This window comes from Sinohyriopsis cumingii, chromosome 5 (genome assembly GCF_028554795.1).
Source record: "Sinohyriopsis cumingii isolate HCF-2022 chromosome 5, ASM2855479v2, whole genome shotgun sequence".
Taxonomy (NCBI): Eukaryota; Metazoa; Mollusca; class Bivalvia; order Unionida; family Unionidae; genus Sinohyriopsis; species Sinohyriopsis cumingii.
In genome coordinates, this window is record NC_142965.1 from 82,036,705 (window position 1) to 82,057,840 (window position 21,136).

At 34.1% G+C, this 21,136-nt stretch overlaps 1 protein-coding gene across 6 annotated transcripts in view; it reads left to right on the forward strand.

Annotated features, from left to right (window-relative positions):
* LOC149799614 (ubiquitin-like modifier-activating enzyme 1) overlaps window positions 1-21,136 on the forward strand; it is a 93,034-nt gene that overhangs the window by 15,190 nt on the left and 56,708 nt on the right. For all 6 annotated transcript variants that reach the window (XM_089958949.1, XM_089958952.1, XM_089958951.1 and 3 more), the window contains 5 exons: window positions 9,877-9,944; window positions 11,884-12,187; window positions 13,331-13,437; window positions 16,371-16,461; window positions 19,184-19,316. In XM_089958949.1, coding sequence (XP_089815075.1) covers window positions 9,877-9,944; window positions 11,884-12,187; window positions 13,331-13,437; window positions 16,371-16,461; window positions 19,184-19,316 — 703 coding nt within the window. The remainder of the gene's footprint in view (window positions 1-9,876; window positions 9,945-11,883; window positions 12,188-13,330; window positions 13,438-16,370; window positions 16,462-19,183; window positions 19,317-21,136) is intronic.

The window sequence follows — 21,136 nt, forward strand, 5'->3', positions numbered from 1 at the left end:
GCAAGAGTTGAGTCCCATGATCAGGAGTCAAGGTCATTCATTTGGAAAAAGGTCACAATATGGGCATGTTGTGTGCTTTTTTGTAGAATTTTTATTTTAGAAAGTAAGGGATAATTAATTATTATTATACAATGCATATCCATAGGAAACTAAAACAAATGTAGTGAAATGGAGTGTGGGCATATCATTGAATAAACAGAGCATTCCTTGCCTGTGCGCTTTAAATTTTCAAAAATAGTTTTCGCCTAGATTAAGTAATTGTCTTATTTTTTTTAAACTTTATAAATAAGAGTACGTGAGATTTATAAATCACTCCCTTGTGAAAAATGAACCAATATTTAGCATATCTGGCTGTATGCACAGTGAGCCTAAGTATGTCCTGGCAAGTATTGTCTGTGTGTCTGTCAGCAGTATACATTGCTATTCTGTAGACCATATTTCTGATCCCATTTTGATCAAACTTGGAATATGAGATTGTATTGTCAGGAATTTTGATGAATTCACTGATCATTGGGATCAATTCATATTGATGAGATGATCCTGCTTCTGCTGAACTAAAATAGTTACCACTTGAGAAGTAATACTTTTTTATCCATTTTGATCAGACATGGAATTTGGTCTTTATGTGTTAGATAGTATTGTACGGCTTGAATCACAACTACAATTTTGTAGTGGTCTTGCATATAATGGGATAAGTTTGTCATCAATTCAGTAACTATTTCTGACCAGCAAATAAGCTTGTATCATCAAGCCATCTGAACTTAATATAAATGAGAGCTATGCTTTACTAATGAGGTGGTTGTGCATCAGATGGCTGAACTCATTGCCTCTGGAGGTACTGTATCTGACCCAGTTTTAATAAAAATTGAGACTTGGCTAATAAGCAGGATTATGCTTGAGTTATATTATGTGTGAGGCATGCATTTTTGGGGGTGTCCTGTATCTGCATGGATGAGTTCTGTATTGTCCCAGAAATTATATTTGTAATAGGATTTTGATCAGACTTAGTAAATAGGTCCATATGAAGATAAGTGAAGCATGTTTTTGAATGTGATCCACATGTTAATGACATGCATCTGGTCAAGGTTGTCACCATGATAGCAACTATATATCTATTCAGATTTTTTATCAGACTTGGTCAAGTGTTGTATTATTTTGTTATATTGACTTTACTTGCTACAAATGTGGATAATAAAAAAATTGATTTTGCTCCAGCTTGGTTACTAAGCTTGTGCAATCATTGTTTTAGGTTCTGTTGTATGTGATGTCTACACGTTAATAAGATGCTTACATCCTATTGGTCAAGCTTGATTGGATAAACTGTTAGGCAAGTGGGCAAGTGATATCAGGTCTGCTTGAGCCTCTTGTTTATGAGATGAGTCGTGGAAACATGAATAACAAATATAAAAAATTCTACAATGGGTCACCAAAGAGAAACAGTTGAGATGAAAACTGAACGTTGGTGTCAAGAATGCAGCTTTCCATAACCTTGCATTGCAGTCATATCCTTATAAACTGCTTAATCCATATGCAAAATAACAAGTGTATGAGAGCAAAATAAATATGATACCAGTTAAATGTCTCAAAGGAGAATCATATTTTCATTTTGGGCTGTCAGTATGAGATTAAAGTCAGTAGGTACAGTGTATGTATATGTTATGTTATGACAGCTAACTATATATGTATATACATGATTAGTGTGTAGGTGGACTACTGACTGTGCTGTATCATACATAACTCTTCTGGAGGGGCTATATAGTACTACAAGTGCCTGTCACATATAGCCACAAAGTTTGCTTCCTCTTGAAATTTTGTAAAGGATTTTAACCAGATTTGCAATGTTTTATAAAATAAGATGATGTTATGTTTAATCTATTTTTCCAACAAATTGGACTGTTATTGCCGCTATTTTTTTGGAACTTGGGCGCTGTATTGGTGTCATATGAATGCATTTGTAGTCATTTTAGATGCCTTGTCCATTTGGTATGAATTGTTTGGGGGAATTTTTTTTGTTTCACAAGCATTTTTTCAGTTTAAATTTGCCAGTAAGTGTTCAATATTGCTAGCATACATGTATTTGTATCCATATTTTAGATGACTTGATGGATTTGCAGGCCATTATTGACGTTTCTAAATTTTTGCACATTTTAATACCTTTGGATTTGTACGTATTTTTGTTTAAATGGTTAAGCAAACTCAACTTCACTTAGAGGAATGAAATTTGATAGGCTAAAAATATTTATTTCTATATGTCCTGACTAGATTTAAGGTCATTATAGTAATGATTCCATGTTATTAACACATTAACCCCAGGAGGTTTTTGTCATTTTTGCCTGAAAATTGAGTAGGAAACACATTTTGAAAGCTGTTTCTGAATAGACTCGAAAACACTAAATCCCTGGTCATCTTTCAATAACATACTGCCTAGTTGTGTTAGAAACATCGTTTTTCATTGGCTGTTTGACTTGCGCATAAGCAGAAGGGTAAAAGTTGTATTTTTTGTATTATTATTTTTTTGTATGGAGACCACTCTTTATTCCAAATGCCCATCTTATCCTACTTTTTGCAAAGGCTCATCTGTCTGTTTGCAGTTCATACCAGTTTGACTTAGATCTGAGACCAAAAAGTCGAAAGTCCAGACACAAAATCGAATTTCAACCAACGGCAAATTTTGGGTTTAAAAAAAAAAGTTGGGTCCACAAAGTGAGGTTTTTTAATCTGTATTTTGTAGTGCAACTAGATATTCCAGATTATTTGGTATCATTGTTGAGCTACATCTGTCTACCTTTCTACAATACCACCCATTTTAGTGTATCATGCATGACCATGAGGCTACAGAGCTTGGCAGTAGGCTACAACCTCCTGCCCTGTGAAGTTGTCGCTAGGGGTTAATGTGTTAACATTATTGACTCTTACTTTATTAACAAAAACCTGGCCAGCTGAATAGAGCAAATACTTCCTGAAATGCACAAATGAAGTTCTGTTTCTCTGCACGAGTAGATGGTCTCATATAGACTTTCTTCGAGTTAATGGTTAATTTTTATAAACTTTTTAACTGGATTTTATTTGGTTTTGCAAAGTTTTAGTTGTGCCATACATACTGGAAAATGTGTACATTTCATTTGTTCTTCAATTGGAACATTATCAGTTTACAAAAGGGGGATAACTGTAAAGTCTCTAATACTGCCAATCCTCAATGCTTGCATCTTTTCTTGAACAATTGCATTTGAAGTGTATATTGCTTTTCTTAAATTGACAGCTTCTCATTATATGCAGCACTGTTTGGTTTTAGCTTGCAAATATATTAAACTTGTTTTTCCTTTCTTTGTGCACAAAAGTATACTAGTAGGAAGTTCCAATATGCTATTGAAGTTTGCTGTGCCTGCACATTTCATATGGGTATGGGACATTTGAGAGAACTTGAAAAAAGGTCATGGTTGGTTTCCACTAAAACAACTGACCATTAGCAGCCACATAACCTCTGTAATTTTATATTCTTTTCTTCGTAGACTAATGTCTTTGATTTCTACAATGGACAAAGAAGGAAATGGGATTTGCTTATTTAATTTATTAGCCATCTGGAAAAATTAGTAGCCAGTTATTTTTGTCTACCACATATGGGAATGTGGTATATGTATTTTGAACAACTAATATTATATTTCTTTCTAATACTTCATTTTTTTTATAAGCTCACATGGCTTTAAGGCCAAATGGAAATTATGGGCTGGTCCAGCATACATTGTTTGTTGTCCATCATTCAACAATTGCTTGTTACATCTCTGGAATCCATTATTTCTGATCAGATTTCAGTCAGACTGGGAATATGGACTTGTACCATCAAAATCTTGGTGGTGAGTGGGATCCGAGTGTACTCATGGTGTAACCTTGCCTCTGGTTGGCTGAATTTGTTAATGCTTTACACACTTTATTTCTAATCCGATTTCGAGTAAAGTTGGTAAATAAAATTGAATCAAGATCTTTGATGGTTACAATTATGAGCAAGATGAATACATATTGCTGAAGTGATCTAGCAGTTGATTGACTGAGCTTAACAACATTTTAGTGACTTTTTGATCAGGTTTTTATTCAACTTTGTCATTTTCTGATCAGTGATCACAATATTACAGGCAAATTCTTTGCATAGTAATAAAATTCATTGGATTTACTGTGAAAGTAATTCTAGATTAATATGCTATGTAATTAGTTATCTCTTAACACAACTTTGTGCTGTTACATAAAGGGAGGTAACACATATTGATTATCGAGAATCATAGGTAAGGCTTTACAGAGTATCTTTTTTAACCCCTTGCAGTTAGAATAGAATAAACCCAGATTTAATAAAACAAAATTCAGAATATAAAACATTCATTTAAATATAACCAAATACAGAAATTAACAAAAAAATGTTCCTTAGTACTTTATGCCTTTATCTTTAGAATAATTTTTGTCATATATTAAAAAAGGTAAAATTGATCATAACCCTTTACATGATGAAGTTCATTAACTCATTCGGACCCAATCCCGTCTGTAGGCGTGATCCGGTTTCTGCATTCATTGGCCGATCCCGCCTGTAGTCGTGAATTGTTTACTGCATTCAATGGCCGATCCCGTCTCCAGGCATGATAAATGTGTGTTAGATACAATGTCTCTGATTGGTTAGAAAATGGTTTATTCCAAGAACTAAACAACTATTAAACCAATCAGAAATGATTTTACTTTAATTTGTGGAAATTTGAATTGTTCAGAAGCAAAAGGCCGAAGTTTGAGAGCGGTTTAACTACACGTGTTCTGTTCATGAAAATTCGTAAATGATGGCGGACGGAAGAGTGATTTTTGATGAGAGCAAAAATCTGGAGTTTCTCTGGTTTGATCTTGAAATTATTGAGCAAGCTGAGGACAGATATGTTCAGCAGTTGAATATTTTGTGAGATTTAGATTTGGACATAGAAGTTTCTGAGATTGAATTGTCCGAAGATGATGATGCTGACAGCGATGATGACAGAGTTCTTGCGGATAAACGTTGCACACAAGTTTGTAAATACTGTATAAATAAGTTGTGAAAGACTTCGACAAATAGAGAAAAAAATTACATCAATGTGTCGACAAATTCATTTGAAATAAGTGGTGAAAATTTCATGGATTTTGTTTGGATATAAGAAGAGAAATTAAGGTAAGAGTGAATGCATGTGCATGATGTTTTCAAACAGGTAAAAACTATGGGGCACAAGCAGCTAGACACAGCTTTGTGCTTCTGAGGCATATTAGCAGAGATAGTGAAAACAGTGCTGGGGCCGAATGAGTTAAGACAGGCAATTGTGTAGGATTGAAAATTTGTTAAATCATCATGGGAGAATGCATTGATGTTTGTCATTCTGGCTTTACAGGACTAGTTTTTCCAATAATTTTTCAAAGTTGCATACCATTTTAAATAGCATATAAATATTATTTAAAGTCTTCTTCATTTTATCTGTTCTAATGTAAATATTTCAGTTGAATGTTAACTATAAAAACATGCTCTCTGTTTTTGGATGATTTACTTTCAATGTAATTTGTCTATCTGCAATATTCATTTTACCTCCTATAGGTAAATATGTGAATTGTGAAGAATTTTATGCTGTTTAATATGGTGAAAAACTAAAAAGAATGTCAAAGGTTATTAAAAAAAATTATTAATTGCATAAGAATTGGAGATCAGGTTATAACTGGAAAGTTGACAAAGCTTTTCATTCTGTTTCAGTAGTTTGGGTCCACCAAATGTTTTTAATTTTTTTTAATTCTATTCCAGGAATGCACTATATTAAGAAATATTGTGCAAAAATCCAACATTGGTATATGTGTTAGCTGTGTGAAAAGTGACGTTCCCAAAATGATCAGTTAGCTTCAAAGTTCATCATCAGTATCTGAGTAAAAAAAATACTAATTGACTGGCTGTCATCCACTTTGCTCATTCTCTACAGACAAGATTACAATCACCATTGCCTAAAGTATCAGCCACCAACTCCCATAAACAAATTGTCTATATTTTTATCAGAATCGACACCAGTATCACTTCCATCACTTGCATCTTCATTACTTTCTGCAGTTTAGATCTCTGCATGTTAAATCACATTTTCTACTAACTGTCATATCTATTCACTTCAGTTTCCCTACAGAATATACTTTATTTTCATCAAAATTGGCATCCACATCATTACAATCACTTGCCGATTCAGTACTGTCTGCCATGTTGATTTCTGCACATTTAAAATATTGCTTGAATTCAAATTTTCAAATAACCAGTTATCATTTTTTAACCAGACAGTGGTTTCACCCTGCCTTCTGCATATCTCCAAGTAGAGGTGCACTGCATTAATGATATCACTTTTGGTTTGCTACAGACTATAGCCCCAGGAATGTAATTTTCATTCCCTAATTATCAAAGGTCGCAACAAAATGTGTGACTGTCTTTTGATCTCTGTGAGTTTGAGCAACTGTTTAATCCATCATTTGTGTAAGGTGTGGACACTTGTTGTAATGCTTAGTCATACTGAATGCCCTAACAAAAAAGTCCTGTGTTTTACAATTACAGGTAAGCTGTAAGTAATTTTATTTAAGAGCTGTTTGTACTGATGATGAGATATGTGTTTGCATGTGTAAGAGAGGGAGAAATATAAGTGAGTGCAATCACACATTTGCAGTTGTGTTGATTTGATGGGGATGTATTTAAATTATCAGACTGCTCTGAGTTTTCTTTTTGCTAAATAACTAGACTAAATACATGCATCTTGGTAGCATCCTACTACTGCTAATGATAAAAAAAGTGAAATAACTACTAATAATAATAATGCTAATACTATTCAGTTCATAAATTTGTTATTAACCAAGTTTGAAAGATGAACCTGGTTTCAGAGTTCACGTGTCTACAAAGGCCACTTTTGCATTTTCCTGTGAGTGGCTGCTATAGACAGGTTTGACTGTAGTTCCATGGGTTGTATTCTTACAATGACTGAGCAATATCAGCCACAGGCATCTATTTCTGTCACTGAAAAAAGGAACTTTTTGAAAACACCCATTCCTATTCTAACTTGTGCAGCTTGGGGTCTGCTTCTTTGCCATTTTGTACTTAATTTCTTCTTTTATCCTGACATCATGTTCATGTGCCGATTACATATATTGGTGTAAAAGGAGATTGTGTATATATATGTATGTGTATGTGTGTGCATACATATATACATACATACATACGGAAAAAAATGTGAATTTGTTAGTGTGCCGGATAATACATAGATAAATTAATTAATGTAACAGAAAATCTGAAAAATATCCATGCTTTATTCTTTATGGATCCTCTTCAGTTGAATACATCATTTCTTTACAATGTAATTAATAGTAAAGAAATGATGTATTCACCGGAAGAGCATCCATAAAGATGATACCAAAGCGCTCAAAGGAATAAAGCATGGATAATTTTCTGATTTTCTGTTACATTAACTAAATATATATATATGTTTTTTGTGTACAAAAGTTAAGAAAAAGTAAAAGTTATTCAACTTGACAACAATGGGGAGAGTTCACTTGCCAAAAGATTTTATATTTGGAAAACTCAAATAAACAAGATCTTAAAGATAAGGACAATATTCTTGCAGTGGGAAAATGGATTAAATGGAAAGTTTTTAAGAGAATAATTTTAAATACAAAACAACGTGTGTACCAAGATTTAAGTAACATTTTTCAATGGTTTTGCAATGCGCATGCCAACGACATCCCACTCACATTTCACGCCTAAGAATAATAACTATTAATTTGTGTTAGGTGAAATAACAACATTTTAATAATTGCTGCTCTTTTAAATGAAGATATTAACTGCTTTCAGTTATATGTTGCTTTCCTACTATATGCATATTAACATACACACCTCACAAATATAGTCCCCCTCTGGAAAGGCCACCTGTTGCTTTCCCAATGCAGAAGTGGTGGCTGTATAAGAGGGGGACCACTATACATACATATATATATATATATATATAATTGTAAAAGGAGACATTCCAATCTTGTTCCCCCGATATGATTTAAATGCTTTCATGTAATAGCCACTTTTGCATGAAGCTTTCTGTTGCTTTGTATCAATTCGGATCAGGTTGATTGATGCACTAATGTTGGCGTGTCACGCCATGAATACAATACAGCTCTGATTGGTGGTTATTGTTTTCACTGGGAATGGACCAAACAATAGCAGTTGGTCAGAATTTAATGTAACATTTTTCGTTGGCTGAACATGCTGATATGTTACTAATGTTAGCATAGAATTGATGGGGATGCAGATTTCAAACCCAATAAATATGTCACTTGAGCAGTTCCAGTAGAATGTCAGGAAATAAAAACAGACATTTTGATCATGATACGTGTTCGCTAAATTTCATTGTCATTATTTCTGAAAATGTCAGTATGTAGGACAGTGTAGCAAACAATCCATCTGTCTTCTTAATTTAAATGAAACTTGGAAACTTGATTTTAAAAATGCTTTCTAATTTTCAGTTTCATAACATATTAAAACCTTTGAGGAAAACCAAACATGATTTGTTCCAGGGTTCCCACACTATCGGGAAGAAGTCAGGAGAAATGATAATTTTTTTCCAAACATGAAAAGTAATTGAGTTTTGCAAATATTGACGAAAGTTGGGGAAAACCCAGGAATTTTCCTCCACAACTTGATGCTTGAAACAGTTATGTAACTGAGTTGTAACTGAACTGATCGTGAGTTAAATTTATTGAGTTTTAACCAGAATATTAGGAGGATGCCATATGGATCATTTGGATGCTTGCCATAAATAAATTTGTTGAGACAATCCAACGCCCAGTGGATTACATTCGTCTCGTAGACTTTTTGTTTCACAGACAATTCTGATATCTCTATATATTTTTTATATGGAAGGTATGAAAACCAGTCTAGCATCACAAGAGGCGAACATGGTGGCACTAAAGCATAGTCGTTTTGTGGATGGGCTAGCAAACTTAAATATTGTTAAATTGAGATAAACCTGCATGAAATCGATATGAAAATTATTTATTTTTTCAGAAATTGCAAGTATTAAAATTGTTATGTCTTTAATCTGCTGAAACATGATAAAACTAATGCATTGATGAAATTTGAGCGAGTACTAGTGACTTTGATTGCTAGTCACACGAACACACATAATCTCACAGCCGTCATTTTCAAATGTTGAAATTTTTTAAAATCAAAGTCGTATACTGGTTGTAATAAAAACACAAAAATGAAAGAGACAAAAGTCTCAATTTATTCTGAGACCAACTTCCGGAGTTTTGTTGTATCACATGACAACCACATTGACATGTGCTTTCTCATGCAAGGAGCATACGAGGCAGGGAACCAGACTGCTCTGCTTGATGACTGAGGCTGGCCAAGTTTCTTCTAGTTATTCTCGAAATCAATATGTTGAGAATGAGATATTCTGTCAGGTTTTTACAAAAAATATCAGACTTTCATTTAATATAATTGAAATTTTGTACAACGACATTAAAAAGTTGTTGTTGATATCGCATGACTATTAGACTTCCGATGTCATTGTGTGAGAGTTGTGCAATTTAAAAAATACACAAGAATAGTTGAAGATTAGTTTCTTTCAGTGTATTATGAAATAAGCATTATCTTTACATACTTGTTTGTAACATGCAGGGATAGGGACAGTTCAACATAATTTGTTTCTTGTCCTTCAATTTTGAGATTTTTGATCTAGGTAACAAAAGGTTTAACTGCAAGTTATGGGACATGGAAAAAAAATCATTTATATATGGTAAATATAGTAATCACCAACTTAGTTTTATTCATATTAAAATAGTTTCGAAGAAAATTTGAAGGGAATTTTTTTTATATTGCAGTTAGAGATGGCAACGACTCAGAATGGAACAGAGAATGATATTGATGAAAGCTTGTATTCCAGGCAGCTGTGAGTCTCTCTCTCTCTCTCTCTCTCTCTCTCTCTCTCTCATACCATGCTCTGTCTAGATAGATCCATTACCCACTAAAGTTTACCATCTCTTTGTGTCCTTGGGAATGGTACTTGACTCCCATTTCCTGAGCAGGATGCAGCCAATAAGGTGTTAAAAAAGAACTGTAATACCATCACTAATTCCAACTAGATAGAAATACAGCTATTAACCAGGCAATGTCACACCTTGATTAAACAGTCAGGGTGAATATTGTATGTAAAACTGTCCCTGTCATGGCCAGGATATGGAGTTATCTTAAATTTAAGGACACCGGCAGTTTGGAATGGGAAATTGTATGCAGGGATTGTGCATGATGAAACACTGGTACCAGGTATAAACAGAAATTGATCTGTTGGCATCTCTGAACTCAGAATTCTATAAATGATAATAGTACACTTGTATTTTTCAGCTCTTCATTAGGGTAATTTGACCAAATATGCATTCATTTGTATTTTATTTGCATTTAAATTATTCAGCCCTGATCCCTTCTGTAGGCATGATCCGGTTTCAGTATTCATTGGCTGATCCCGTCTCTAGGCGTGATGAATGTGTGTTTGATACAATATCTCTGATTGGTTAGAAATGATTTTTTTCCAAGAACTAAACAACTATTAAACCAATCAGAAATAATTTTACTCTCATTTGTGGAAATTTGAATTGTTCAGAAGCCAAGGGTTACTGTTTTAGAGCAGTTACACTACACATGCTCTGTTATGAAAAATATTAAATGATGGCGGACATAAGAGTGATTTTTAATGAGAGCAAAAATGAGGAGTTTCTTGGGTTTGATCTCGAAAATATTGAGCAAGCTGAGGAAAGATGTGTTCAGCAGTTGGATAATTTGCAAGATTTAGATTCGGATATAGAAGTTTCTGAGATTGAATCATCAGAAGATGAGGATGCTTACAGCAATGATGATAAAGAGTTCTTGCGGATAAACGTTGCACATAATTTTGTAAATAGTATATAAATAAGTTGTGAATGACTTGGACAAATAGGAGGAAAAAAATCACTGAGTAGACAAATTCATTTGGAATAAATGGTGAAAATTTCATGGGTTTTGTTTGGATGTAAGAAGAGAAATTCAGTTAAGGTTGAATGCATGTGTACGATGTTTTCATAATTTTTCAAACAGGTAAAAACTCTAGGGCACAAGCAACTAGACACGGCTTAGTGCTTCTGGGGCATAGCAGCAGAGATCCTGATAACAGTGCTGGGGCTGAATGAGTTAAAATCCATTCACAATTCATGTTTTGGATTCCATTTGCATTCAGTTCAGTGATACATTTCATCTGTAATTTTTAATGTTCTCAGAAATGTATTCGGATTTTGCATTTATTACTTATATTTCATTTCCTTTTATTTTTGTTCATTTGGGTGAAAAAGAAATGCATTTATTGTATTTGTTTTCCATTTTCAAGAGTGTTAAAGGGAGAGAACTGTCAAATATAGTCTTTGTAGAAGTATCCTTTAATAAAATCACAAATGCTTCACAAATGGCATTGAATTTATCATCAAATAAAAATAAACTACATTTGCAATAAATGTTCAAATTTTGTTGTAGTTTTGGTTTAAATAAAAATTGTGGTATCTGCTGTGACCCAAAAAATTGTCATTGTAAAGACTGATCCCGTATTGTCATGCACAAGTACTGGAAATTTAGTGGCAGGCTGAAAAATCTATTTTCAAAAATCCATTCATAAAATGAATTTGCATGTTGTTTCACATTAATTTGTCCATCATTCTGCCTTTTGCATTTTTGGTGTTTTCTTCAGTATGTATTCATCATTTAGTCTATTTTTATTTTTGCTTTTTGTCTGCATTCATTTTGCATGCCAGTTTTATTTCACTGGTTCCATTTCAGTGTTTGAACTGATGATGTGCTTCTTATTTCAGTTATGTCTTGGGGCATGATGCTATGCGGCGGATGGCCCACTCCAGCGTACTCATATCTGGCATGAGAGGGCTGGGAGTAGAAATTGCGAAGAACGTTGTACTTGGGGGGGTGAAATCTGTGACAATTCATGATGAAGGCAAAGTAGCATATACTGATCTCTCCTCACAGTTTTTTTTACGAGAAGAGGACATTGGAAAGAACAGGGCAGAAGTTACACTTCCCCGTCTGGCAGAGCTGAACAACTATGTTCCTGTACACTGTAATACCTCTCGCCTCACGAAGGAATTCCTTAAAGAGTTTCATGTGAGTATTATTCTCTTTATGTCAGTCTCCAGTGTACAGTCTTTAACTATTATGGCATTCAGTTTTCATCTTTTAGATTAGAAATATCTCTGAAAAAAAACTTAAAAGCAAATTTGAAGGCCTACTGTTCCTATTGAAAAATATTACTTTCATTATTATTGGGAAAAATTCTTGTTAAATAGGGGAATCAGAATAGGCTTCCTTCACTACAGTAAAAGTAACAGTTGTGTGTAAGTTTTTATTTTCTTATCCAAGTCAGCTAAAATGTAAGCAATGCAGTGAAGTCAATTTCTGTGACCTAAATTTAGATATAATCTGTAAATTGGATTTCATTCATGAATTCATTCCCTTTAACAAGTCTTTGCAGCAAGTCTTTTTAAGATGGCATAAATCTTGCTGAGAAACAAGACATGTCTGATTACATTCACTTGATTTTGTCAACATCAGACGCAGCCAGATAATAAAACAAAAATAATTTTAAAAATAAGGGCCATCACAGTGCACTTGGCCATTGGAAAACATGACACTTTCTAGTCTCATCTGTGCAGTTGCAAAAAATGTGTATCAGCGATGATAATGGTATTAGCATTAAGAAGGTTAAGGTCCTGTGTTCAGGTTTTTAATAACTAATATCCATTTACTAAGTGGCTGTATTCAGCTGCAGCTTTGATTAATTGCTATACATGTCAAGTTTGTACCTTGATATGCATTCGAGTCTAGGATTTGGCCAATGTGGGTATGTGAGAAAGCTTGCCAGTAGCTTCTCATGGGTCGGTGGTTCTTCCCGAGGTTTTCCCATGTTCTTCTTCCACCATTAATACTGGCCGCCATGCTTAGTTTATCGTGTGCTGAAAAATGGCGTTAATCCCCATCACAACAACAACCTTGATATGCTAGGGGTCCAGTCATGCTTACATAAGCAATAACCTGTCATTAGAATACCATTCACAGACAACACATCCCACAGAACTCGAGTCATTATGTCCTAGTACAGTGACCACCGCAAGCAAATATTTGGAACAAAGAAAGAAAATTGTGTGCACCTTTCTTGAATTGATTTCTTTGTCAGTATATATAAAATTAAATCAGTTTTGAATTTTTATGAGCCTTAGTTGATAGTTCTGGTTTCTATCTCGTTTGCAGGTTGTGGTCCTGACTAACTCTTCTCTGGATGAGCAGATTGAGCTTGGCACCTTCTGTCATCAGAAAGGAATTAAATTTATTGTGGCTGATACAAGGGGACTCTTTGGGTATGTAATTTTCTAATGTATTCTTTTGTATTTTCACACAGAATTCCCTCTGGCATTTTCTTAAGAGGGGATTTTCAGTGACAAGTAAATTCTGAAGGAGGAAAATACAACTTGGTTGTTTATCTTCATTATTAGCACAGCAGCAACAGTTACATTGCATGTGTGTAACAGAGACATTGCTACCAAATACTGAAAACTAAATGTCTGCCATGGTACAACTCATGCTAAGAGCAGTTACTAAATCACTTTTAATAACTTGATTTTCACTGAAAGCATCTCACAGATCAGTTGCACCGAGTCCCTTAGTAAATGCTTGATTATGGCAGTTCATCTATAAGTCAAGTGCTTACATGATCAGATTATGTTTTGTTAATATGATAAATGTTAATGCTTTGTTATGCTTATGATAAATTGAATGTATTTTATGCTCTCTTTCTTTTTTATGGTGGTGGTGGTGGTTTGTTCAATTTAATGGGACTTGTGCAGTCACATGTCCTGGAGAAAACACTTAGGATTTTATGCAATACTCATCTGAGCTACATGATCTTTATAAACGTAAGCCCCGATGCTACATTCTGCTTTTGGGGTCCCAAGTGGCAGAGTGGCCTAAAGCATTCTCCATGATGGATCGCTGCCATCTCACCTGTCTGTGTGGGTTCGAGTCTCCGATTCTGCCAATATGAGTATGTGAGTAAGCTTGCCAGTAGCTTCTCGTGGGTCAGTGGTTCTTTCTGGGGGTTTCCCAGGTTCTTCCTCTACGATTAATACTGGCCTCCATGTATAGCCTATCGTGTGCTGAAAAATAGCATTAAATCCCACAACAACAACATTCTGCTTTCTTGGCGCATTTAAAATTTTACAAATGATTCTGATTTTCCATTAAATATTTCTGTCATTATTAAAAAATATAAACATGTTTAAAGAACTTGTCATAAACCACAAAATGGAGTTTTACCTAATTTGACAGAAAGCATTCTGGCATGAAAGTTGTTGAAATGAGGCTAATCCACCATTATAATGGTGGCTTAGCTTTAAATGGAAAGAGATCAAACGATCAAACATGGATGAAAACATCAACAATAGGGAAGCCTTGCAATACAGTGGAACCCAACTATAATGCGATAATTAGGGTTTTAAAAATTTGGTCGCGTTAATGCGGGATTTTACAGTATTTTATTTTTTCAGAGAACAACGCATTAGCACATATATATTTAGTCATGTCTAATGTATATCAACACTATTTACTATCTTGTCATCGTGGCATGTAATTCATTCATAATGCATGTAATTCCATTGAAAAGTTGCACACAGACTTAAAATATTCAATAATTTTGTCACAGATCATTGTGTCTGAATTCAGCGTCTAATATATAGCATGAACAGAGTATCAGACATGCCAACTCTTACAATTTTGCCATAAGTCTTACGAAAATTACCCTTAAAATACGGACTTACGACATACAAGCAAAATTTACCAAAAAAATCTGGATAATTGGTTCATCTGTGCTTTATTTGGATCCAGGTTTCATAATTTCTTTAGTGAAATTAGTTAGGGAACCAGACTAACTTTGCCTATTTGTTAATGCAAAGTGTTTGCATGATCAAACTGTTGATTATAGAATTGTTTAAAAATGGCATCTTGAAAGTGAAGATGGAAAGGACACGATTACGTTTATTGAACTTCACATGCCAATTTGAGTACATCTCATGGCAGGAGATACGATTGCCATTGTCATATGAAATGGGGAAAAGAATTCCCAAGAATTACGTCAAGTTGAGAGATAGCAACAAGCCAATGAGTTGCATAGGGTTTGGAACTAAAGTTTATGCAACTGTACTAGTGGTAAATAAAGTCTACACATACTTTACAAACTTTTCAGTTAAACACAATGTTATCGTCGCTGCGTCAAACTTTAATTATGTTTTCCAGCTTTACAATAGCAGTTATTGATATTTTGTTACACCTTACTGAAAACTGGTTAATCTTACGGAAAAAAAATCAGCTGCCTTACTGAGACAGACTCGTCAGGGTTGGCAGATCTGGTTGTTGTTGTTCTAAGGTTTAATGCCATTTTCAGCACAGGATAGACTATACATGGTGGCCAGTATAAATGGTGGAGGAAGAACCCTGGAAAACCCAGGGAAGAACCATCGACTCATGAGAAGCTACTGGCAGACTTTCCCACTTATGCTAGCCGAGCCTTGGACTCAAACCCACACAAACAGAGGTGAGATGGCAGTGATCCGGAATAGTGAGCGCTTTAGACCACTTGGCCACTCGGGCCCCGGCAGGTCTGGAGTATAACAGTTTCCTTACCATCTGATACTGTACCGTCATGGCATGTAGTTAATCCATAATACATGTAATTCCATTTAAAAAATTGCATACATATTTAAACTATTCATTAATTTCGTCACATATCATTGTGTCTGAATTCAGTGGGAATAATTAATAGCAAAATTTGGTTAAGAAAGATGAAGCACATGTATTGTTCATAACATTCCAGGGTCTATGAACAGTGTCTGTACAAATTTCATACTGCTAAAATTTTCTTATATGCATTTCCATGTACTTTAATCCATTGTAAATTCCCAATAATTAACACTTGTACGCCTATTCATTTGAACGACTACAGCAAGAATAATTAACTAACAACACATGCTTTCAGCGTGCATATAACTTTTACTTAAGATTTTGTGAATATCAAAAGAAACATGTAAAAAAATACTTTTATAAAAAAAATTAAGCTGAATGCATGTACAGTTTCATACCCTTTCAATATCTAGCTAATAAAGTGAACATTATTTACTGGTCAACTGATTGTGTCTAATAACACCGCCAAGCCCAGCAAACGTTTTTATGATTTAAATGTGTTGCAGGAAAAGCAAGATACTGTATATTTAATAGTTTTTAACTTGCTTTTACCTTGCAGTCAGATTTTCTGTGATTTTGGTGCAGAGTTTGTTGTTATTGACACAGATGGAGAACAGCCAGTAAGCAACATGATTGCCTCAGTCACTAGGGTAAGTCTTTTGTAGGGAACGAAACTTCATTGTACAACCAGGATTCAAAATGGCTGTTTATACTTGGTCAGATGGCCAGTGCAGGGTTCCTGTAGGATCTGGAATTCTGGAAAAAGTCTTCAAGTTGAAAGTTGGTTTTCCAGGCCTTGAAGAAGTCTGGAATATTAAAAAATGACTGTAAAAAAAAGTTTTCAATTTTTGTTTTTTCCATTCACATGAGGTCATTACCACACTTTCCCTTCACTAAGTCCAGGACCAGACATTCTGTCATAGTTCAAACCATGCATCATGGAAGTTTTTTGAACGCACATTTAAAATATGGGCTACCTAGACGATCCTAAAGGCCAAATCCTAGCACGGTTCATATTAGATGATTCAGTTCGGCAAATAGGCCTACTGGCTGATGATAGTGATGGCAGTTGAAATTGAGCTTTGAACTGAGTGGGTCACGCATGTAATCAGCACCAAAACTGACATCATTTTGAAAGCTGGAAATTATATTACACTGCAAAATGTATGTTGACTTTTTGACCAGAATCTGCATACCATATAATAATTTCATAACTTTTCAAACACTGGATATTTAATATTAATAGGTCTGATCACCAGCGTATGAGGTGTAAACTTCTGGACTGTTCATTTGGCAATTGTTAGCAAAAATCTCTGGACTTATAAACATGGATTAACTTCATCTTATTCTTGAGGAGTGTTTTAATGTATTGCCTGGATATTTTATTTACTCCTTAGCGTACAGGCAGAAGAACGAGTGTGATTTAAACAATGAATAGTAACAGATTTATATTCTTTGATTCACATGGATTATGTATTTTTGGAGTAAATGAATGCAAGGTGAATTGTAATGTACAATCGGGGACTATTTACTGCCAAATTATCCTAGATAAAAATAACATTGGGATATGTTTTCAGTGTCTTCTGGATTCACTTGACGAAATGCAGGGATATCACAGATTTATTTTAGTGGACTATCAAAAGTGTTTAATATTTTTTTAACATATTTGCAAATCCCCAAAGTTAGGAAAATTGTGATTTCAATTTTTAATCAGTTTTTGGCATAATATCTTATGGTTTATGAGTGGAAAAAGAAAACAAAAACATAAATATGTAATACTGAGGGTAAATCCAAAAATGTTTACACTTCTCCTTAAAAATACATCATTCAAAATACCTTGAGCATAGCTACATGCAACTTTATAAGGGTTGAGATCAATTTAATAAATAATCTACAAATACAATTATGATGTTTATATATTTATTTGATCAAAATACCATTATTAGAACAAGTGATTTAAAAAAGTGAAACGTAAGCAGAGCTTATGTTAGTTAAAAATCTTATTTCGGAACTAAAGTATCAAAAGGACATTTCCCGTGAGCAGTGAAAAAATGTACAAAATAAACATAAGGAACAGTTTCCAAACTTGTTCCAGCTGGCTAACTAGCTGTGTATGTCCTGTCAGCAGAGGCATCGCAGCAGAGAACAATATTCATACACTGTCGAAGAACAGATTAAGCCCAGAAAAATCAACAGATTAATTCACATACAACTAGAGGCAACATTTTTAAAGATTTTGATTTCATTAGGACTCGAACAGAGTGTAGCTGGAAGAAAGAAAGATGGATATTGTAGTGTTACGTATATAGTGAACAATGGCCATTTCCTCCTCTCCCTCCTTTTTGTTCTACTCCCCCCTTATTTCCATAACAAGTGGGCAAACACACACCACCTCCCCCATCCCCGTCAGATAAAATCCTGGCAGAATCTTAAAAGTGAAAGCACTGGAGTTGCAGCTGGAGAAGAAAGTATAGAAGTTAAAGGGCATTTGGGTTACAATTACTTTCTTTTTAAACCTCATTTCCCTTTCATTTTATATTTATTTATTTCTGTAGAAAAGTCATTGAATTTCAGCTTTTCTGATCTGTATTAACCCTGTTTCATGGATTATTTCATTATTTAAGTTTTGTTTTGTGCTAGTGAATATTCTTTCCAATTTTTTGGGATTTTATTTGATTTGACATTCTTGGACTGATCTTTTTGTGTGGCTGTGTGGACCTGATATTTAAAGAATGCCTGGACATTGTGTTTATAACCATTGTAGGAAGAAGCTGATGAATTAAAAGCCGTGATAGGGCCTTCCAAACTTAAGACTTAAAAGCCTGGATGATCTTTTTGCATGATTTTTAGGTCAGTGTTAGAGATGAAAGTCCTGTGATTAAATTTGTTTTGAAGGATTAAGGAATACATTTTTTTAGACAGAATTTTATTTTTTACAAAAATCTAATGAGATTGCTGCAGTTTTATTGACCGGTACTATGTTTGAGATTTTGTTATGAATCTAATTTAGACTTTTTGTATTATAATGATTAGATTATCTCCATCATAGGATTAACAAATAATTTCATTACATTAAGCACATCATTAAAAAATCTACCCTATATAACTCACATATAAGTTAAGACCAACTGCAAACAACATATACCCTAATCTGCTCTTGCATAATGCACTGGCAGATCAGGGTCTTGTGTTGTTTGTTTAACTGATAATCCTAGCAAATTGCATCGACCCATTTACTCGTGCATTATGCAAACAGCAGATCTGGATCTGTGCAGTTTGCAATTTGATTAAACTTGCATTATCAGAACAGTAGGTCAGGTTTAACCGAACTGAACTTGTTTATGACTTTCTAATATAAACATCTGTTTATAGGACAAAGAGGGAGTTGTCACATGTTTAGACGAGGCTCGTCATGGATATGAAGATGGACAGTACGTCACATTCTCAGAAGTCCAGGGAATGACTGAATTGAATGGATGTCCACCAATTAAAATCAAAGTTCTGGGTAAGTCACATGTTCTGGTTAATGACTTTACAACTGCTTAGCTAGAAATATTATGATGAATGGTTCTGTAGAGGTAATAACATTGCTTTCTATTGCTACTTACTGTGTAGGATAAAAAGTTAATACACACAGCTGTATATTTTGAAGTAGATCATCCAGACCTTCTTTAAGGCTACATGTCAGTGCAGTAAATGTTAGAGTTGCAAAAGTTGATGGCTGCAGTTTTGAAAATTGTAAAAGTAGAATGGTTTTGAGCCAACTGCAAGCAACTATTGAGAAGGCGCTGCATAACTCAAAATTACATGTTAAGAGCATGGCTTCGCAAAAGAAGAAAAGGTAACAAAACACATGCATTCTAGTCAGATACTTGAGATATAATGATCATTAATACGAAATTGTCGAAACTTTGTTGTTGTAGATTCCTTCACAGTTGTTCATTTATGTTATAAATACATACACAAAACTTTTGAACTTGATGGATATTAATTACTCTGCAGCTTAACTGCATCACAGACAGGTACCAACCATTGTAGATTTTGTGGAATTATTACATATATTTAGAGAAAAATTTTGCATGTACGAGTCCAGTTGATGAAAATTGTCAAAACCATAATTCAGTGGGATAAAATTTGGAGTAGGAGGTTTCTATAAGGACACATGCATTAAAGTATAAAAAGTACTTCAGCACTAAGGCTTGCTGTAAAATTAGTGTATCTAAATGATTGACCATTACACAGATTTCATTGTATCAACATATGTGCATTACAGTGAACTAGGAGCACTAAAAAACAGATAATAGAGCATATTATTTTTAAAGAAAAACACATGGTTATTATCACTTGTGGTCATCAAAGTAGATAGTTTTTTGCTTTAGAGATTGGAAGAATGGACATAGCATAGATTATCTGTTAGACCTAATACATGTAATATACCAACATTCTTACTATGAGTCATGGTAGTTCAGTTGATAGAGTATCAGAGATGTATTTGGTAACCACCTAGGCCAACTCGGGTCAGTTGCCTCTGTGTGTCCTTGGAAAGGCTCTTCTATGGTTCATACAACTTTAAAAAATCCTTAAATTTGAGGGTTGCCTTGAGAATTGCTTGAATTTAGAAAAATATTGTTTTGTCCATGAAATGTAGATGAAATTTTCACAAAACTCCATGAACTTATGTGAGGGAGTAGAAGCTGTTAAAACTGAATAGACCACTCATAAAATTTATTTGTTGTTTATGTATTTTCCAGAAATAAAGAATAAATTAAACATAACATGAAAACAAATTGGGTTGATCATATTGACACATGACATGGGTAGTTGGATGGAGTAGAATCCTTTTGCTGTAGTAGCAAGGCAATGTGTATGTTGTGGTCTTCTACTTTTGTATCTATATATTCAGTAAGCAATAATAAAGTAACATGGGGGGGAGGTTATTTCAGAAGAAAAATGTTCCTTGAAAACTTTTGGAAGGTCTTACAAATTCATTGAAATGTCCTTGAAAATCAATTGTGAATTAGCTCCTATTTCCTCAACATAATATAAACAATAATGTATTAAAAGTGTTCTTAAAACCAAAAGAAAAACTAATTAGGTATCATGAACGTTTGTCTCCATAAAGAACCTACTTGAAACTTTTAATGGTCTTTACTGATTTTATGTCATCAAGCACTAATAATTTGGTCCCCATAGAAATTTAGAGCAGAAATCATCAAGTGTGGAATCAATGGTAAAAGAAATTTGAGCTTTTAGGCAAATTAAAGAGTTATTCTTTTAAAACAAAAGCATAGGGTTATTTTTAATATACAGAAAATGATGACATTC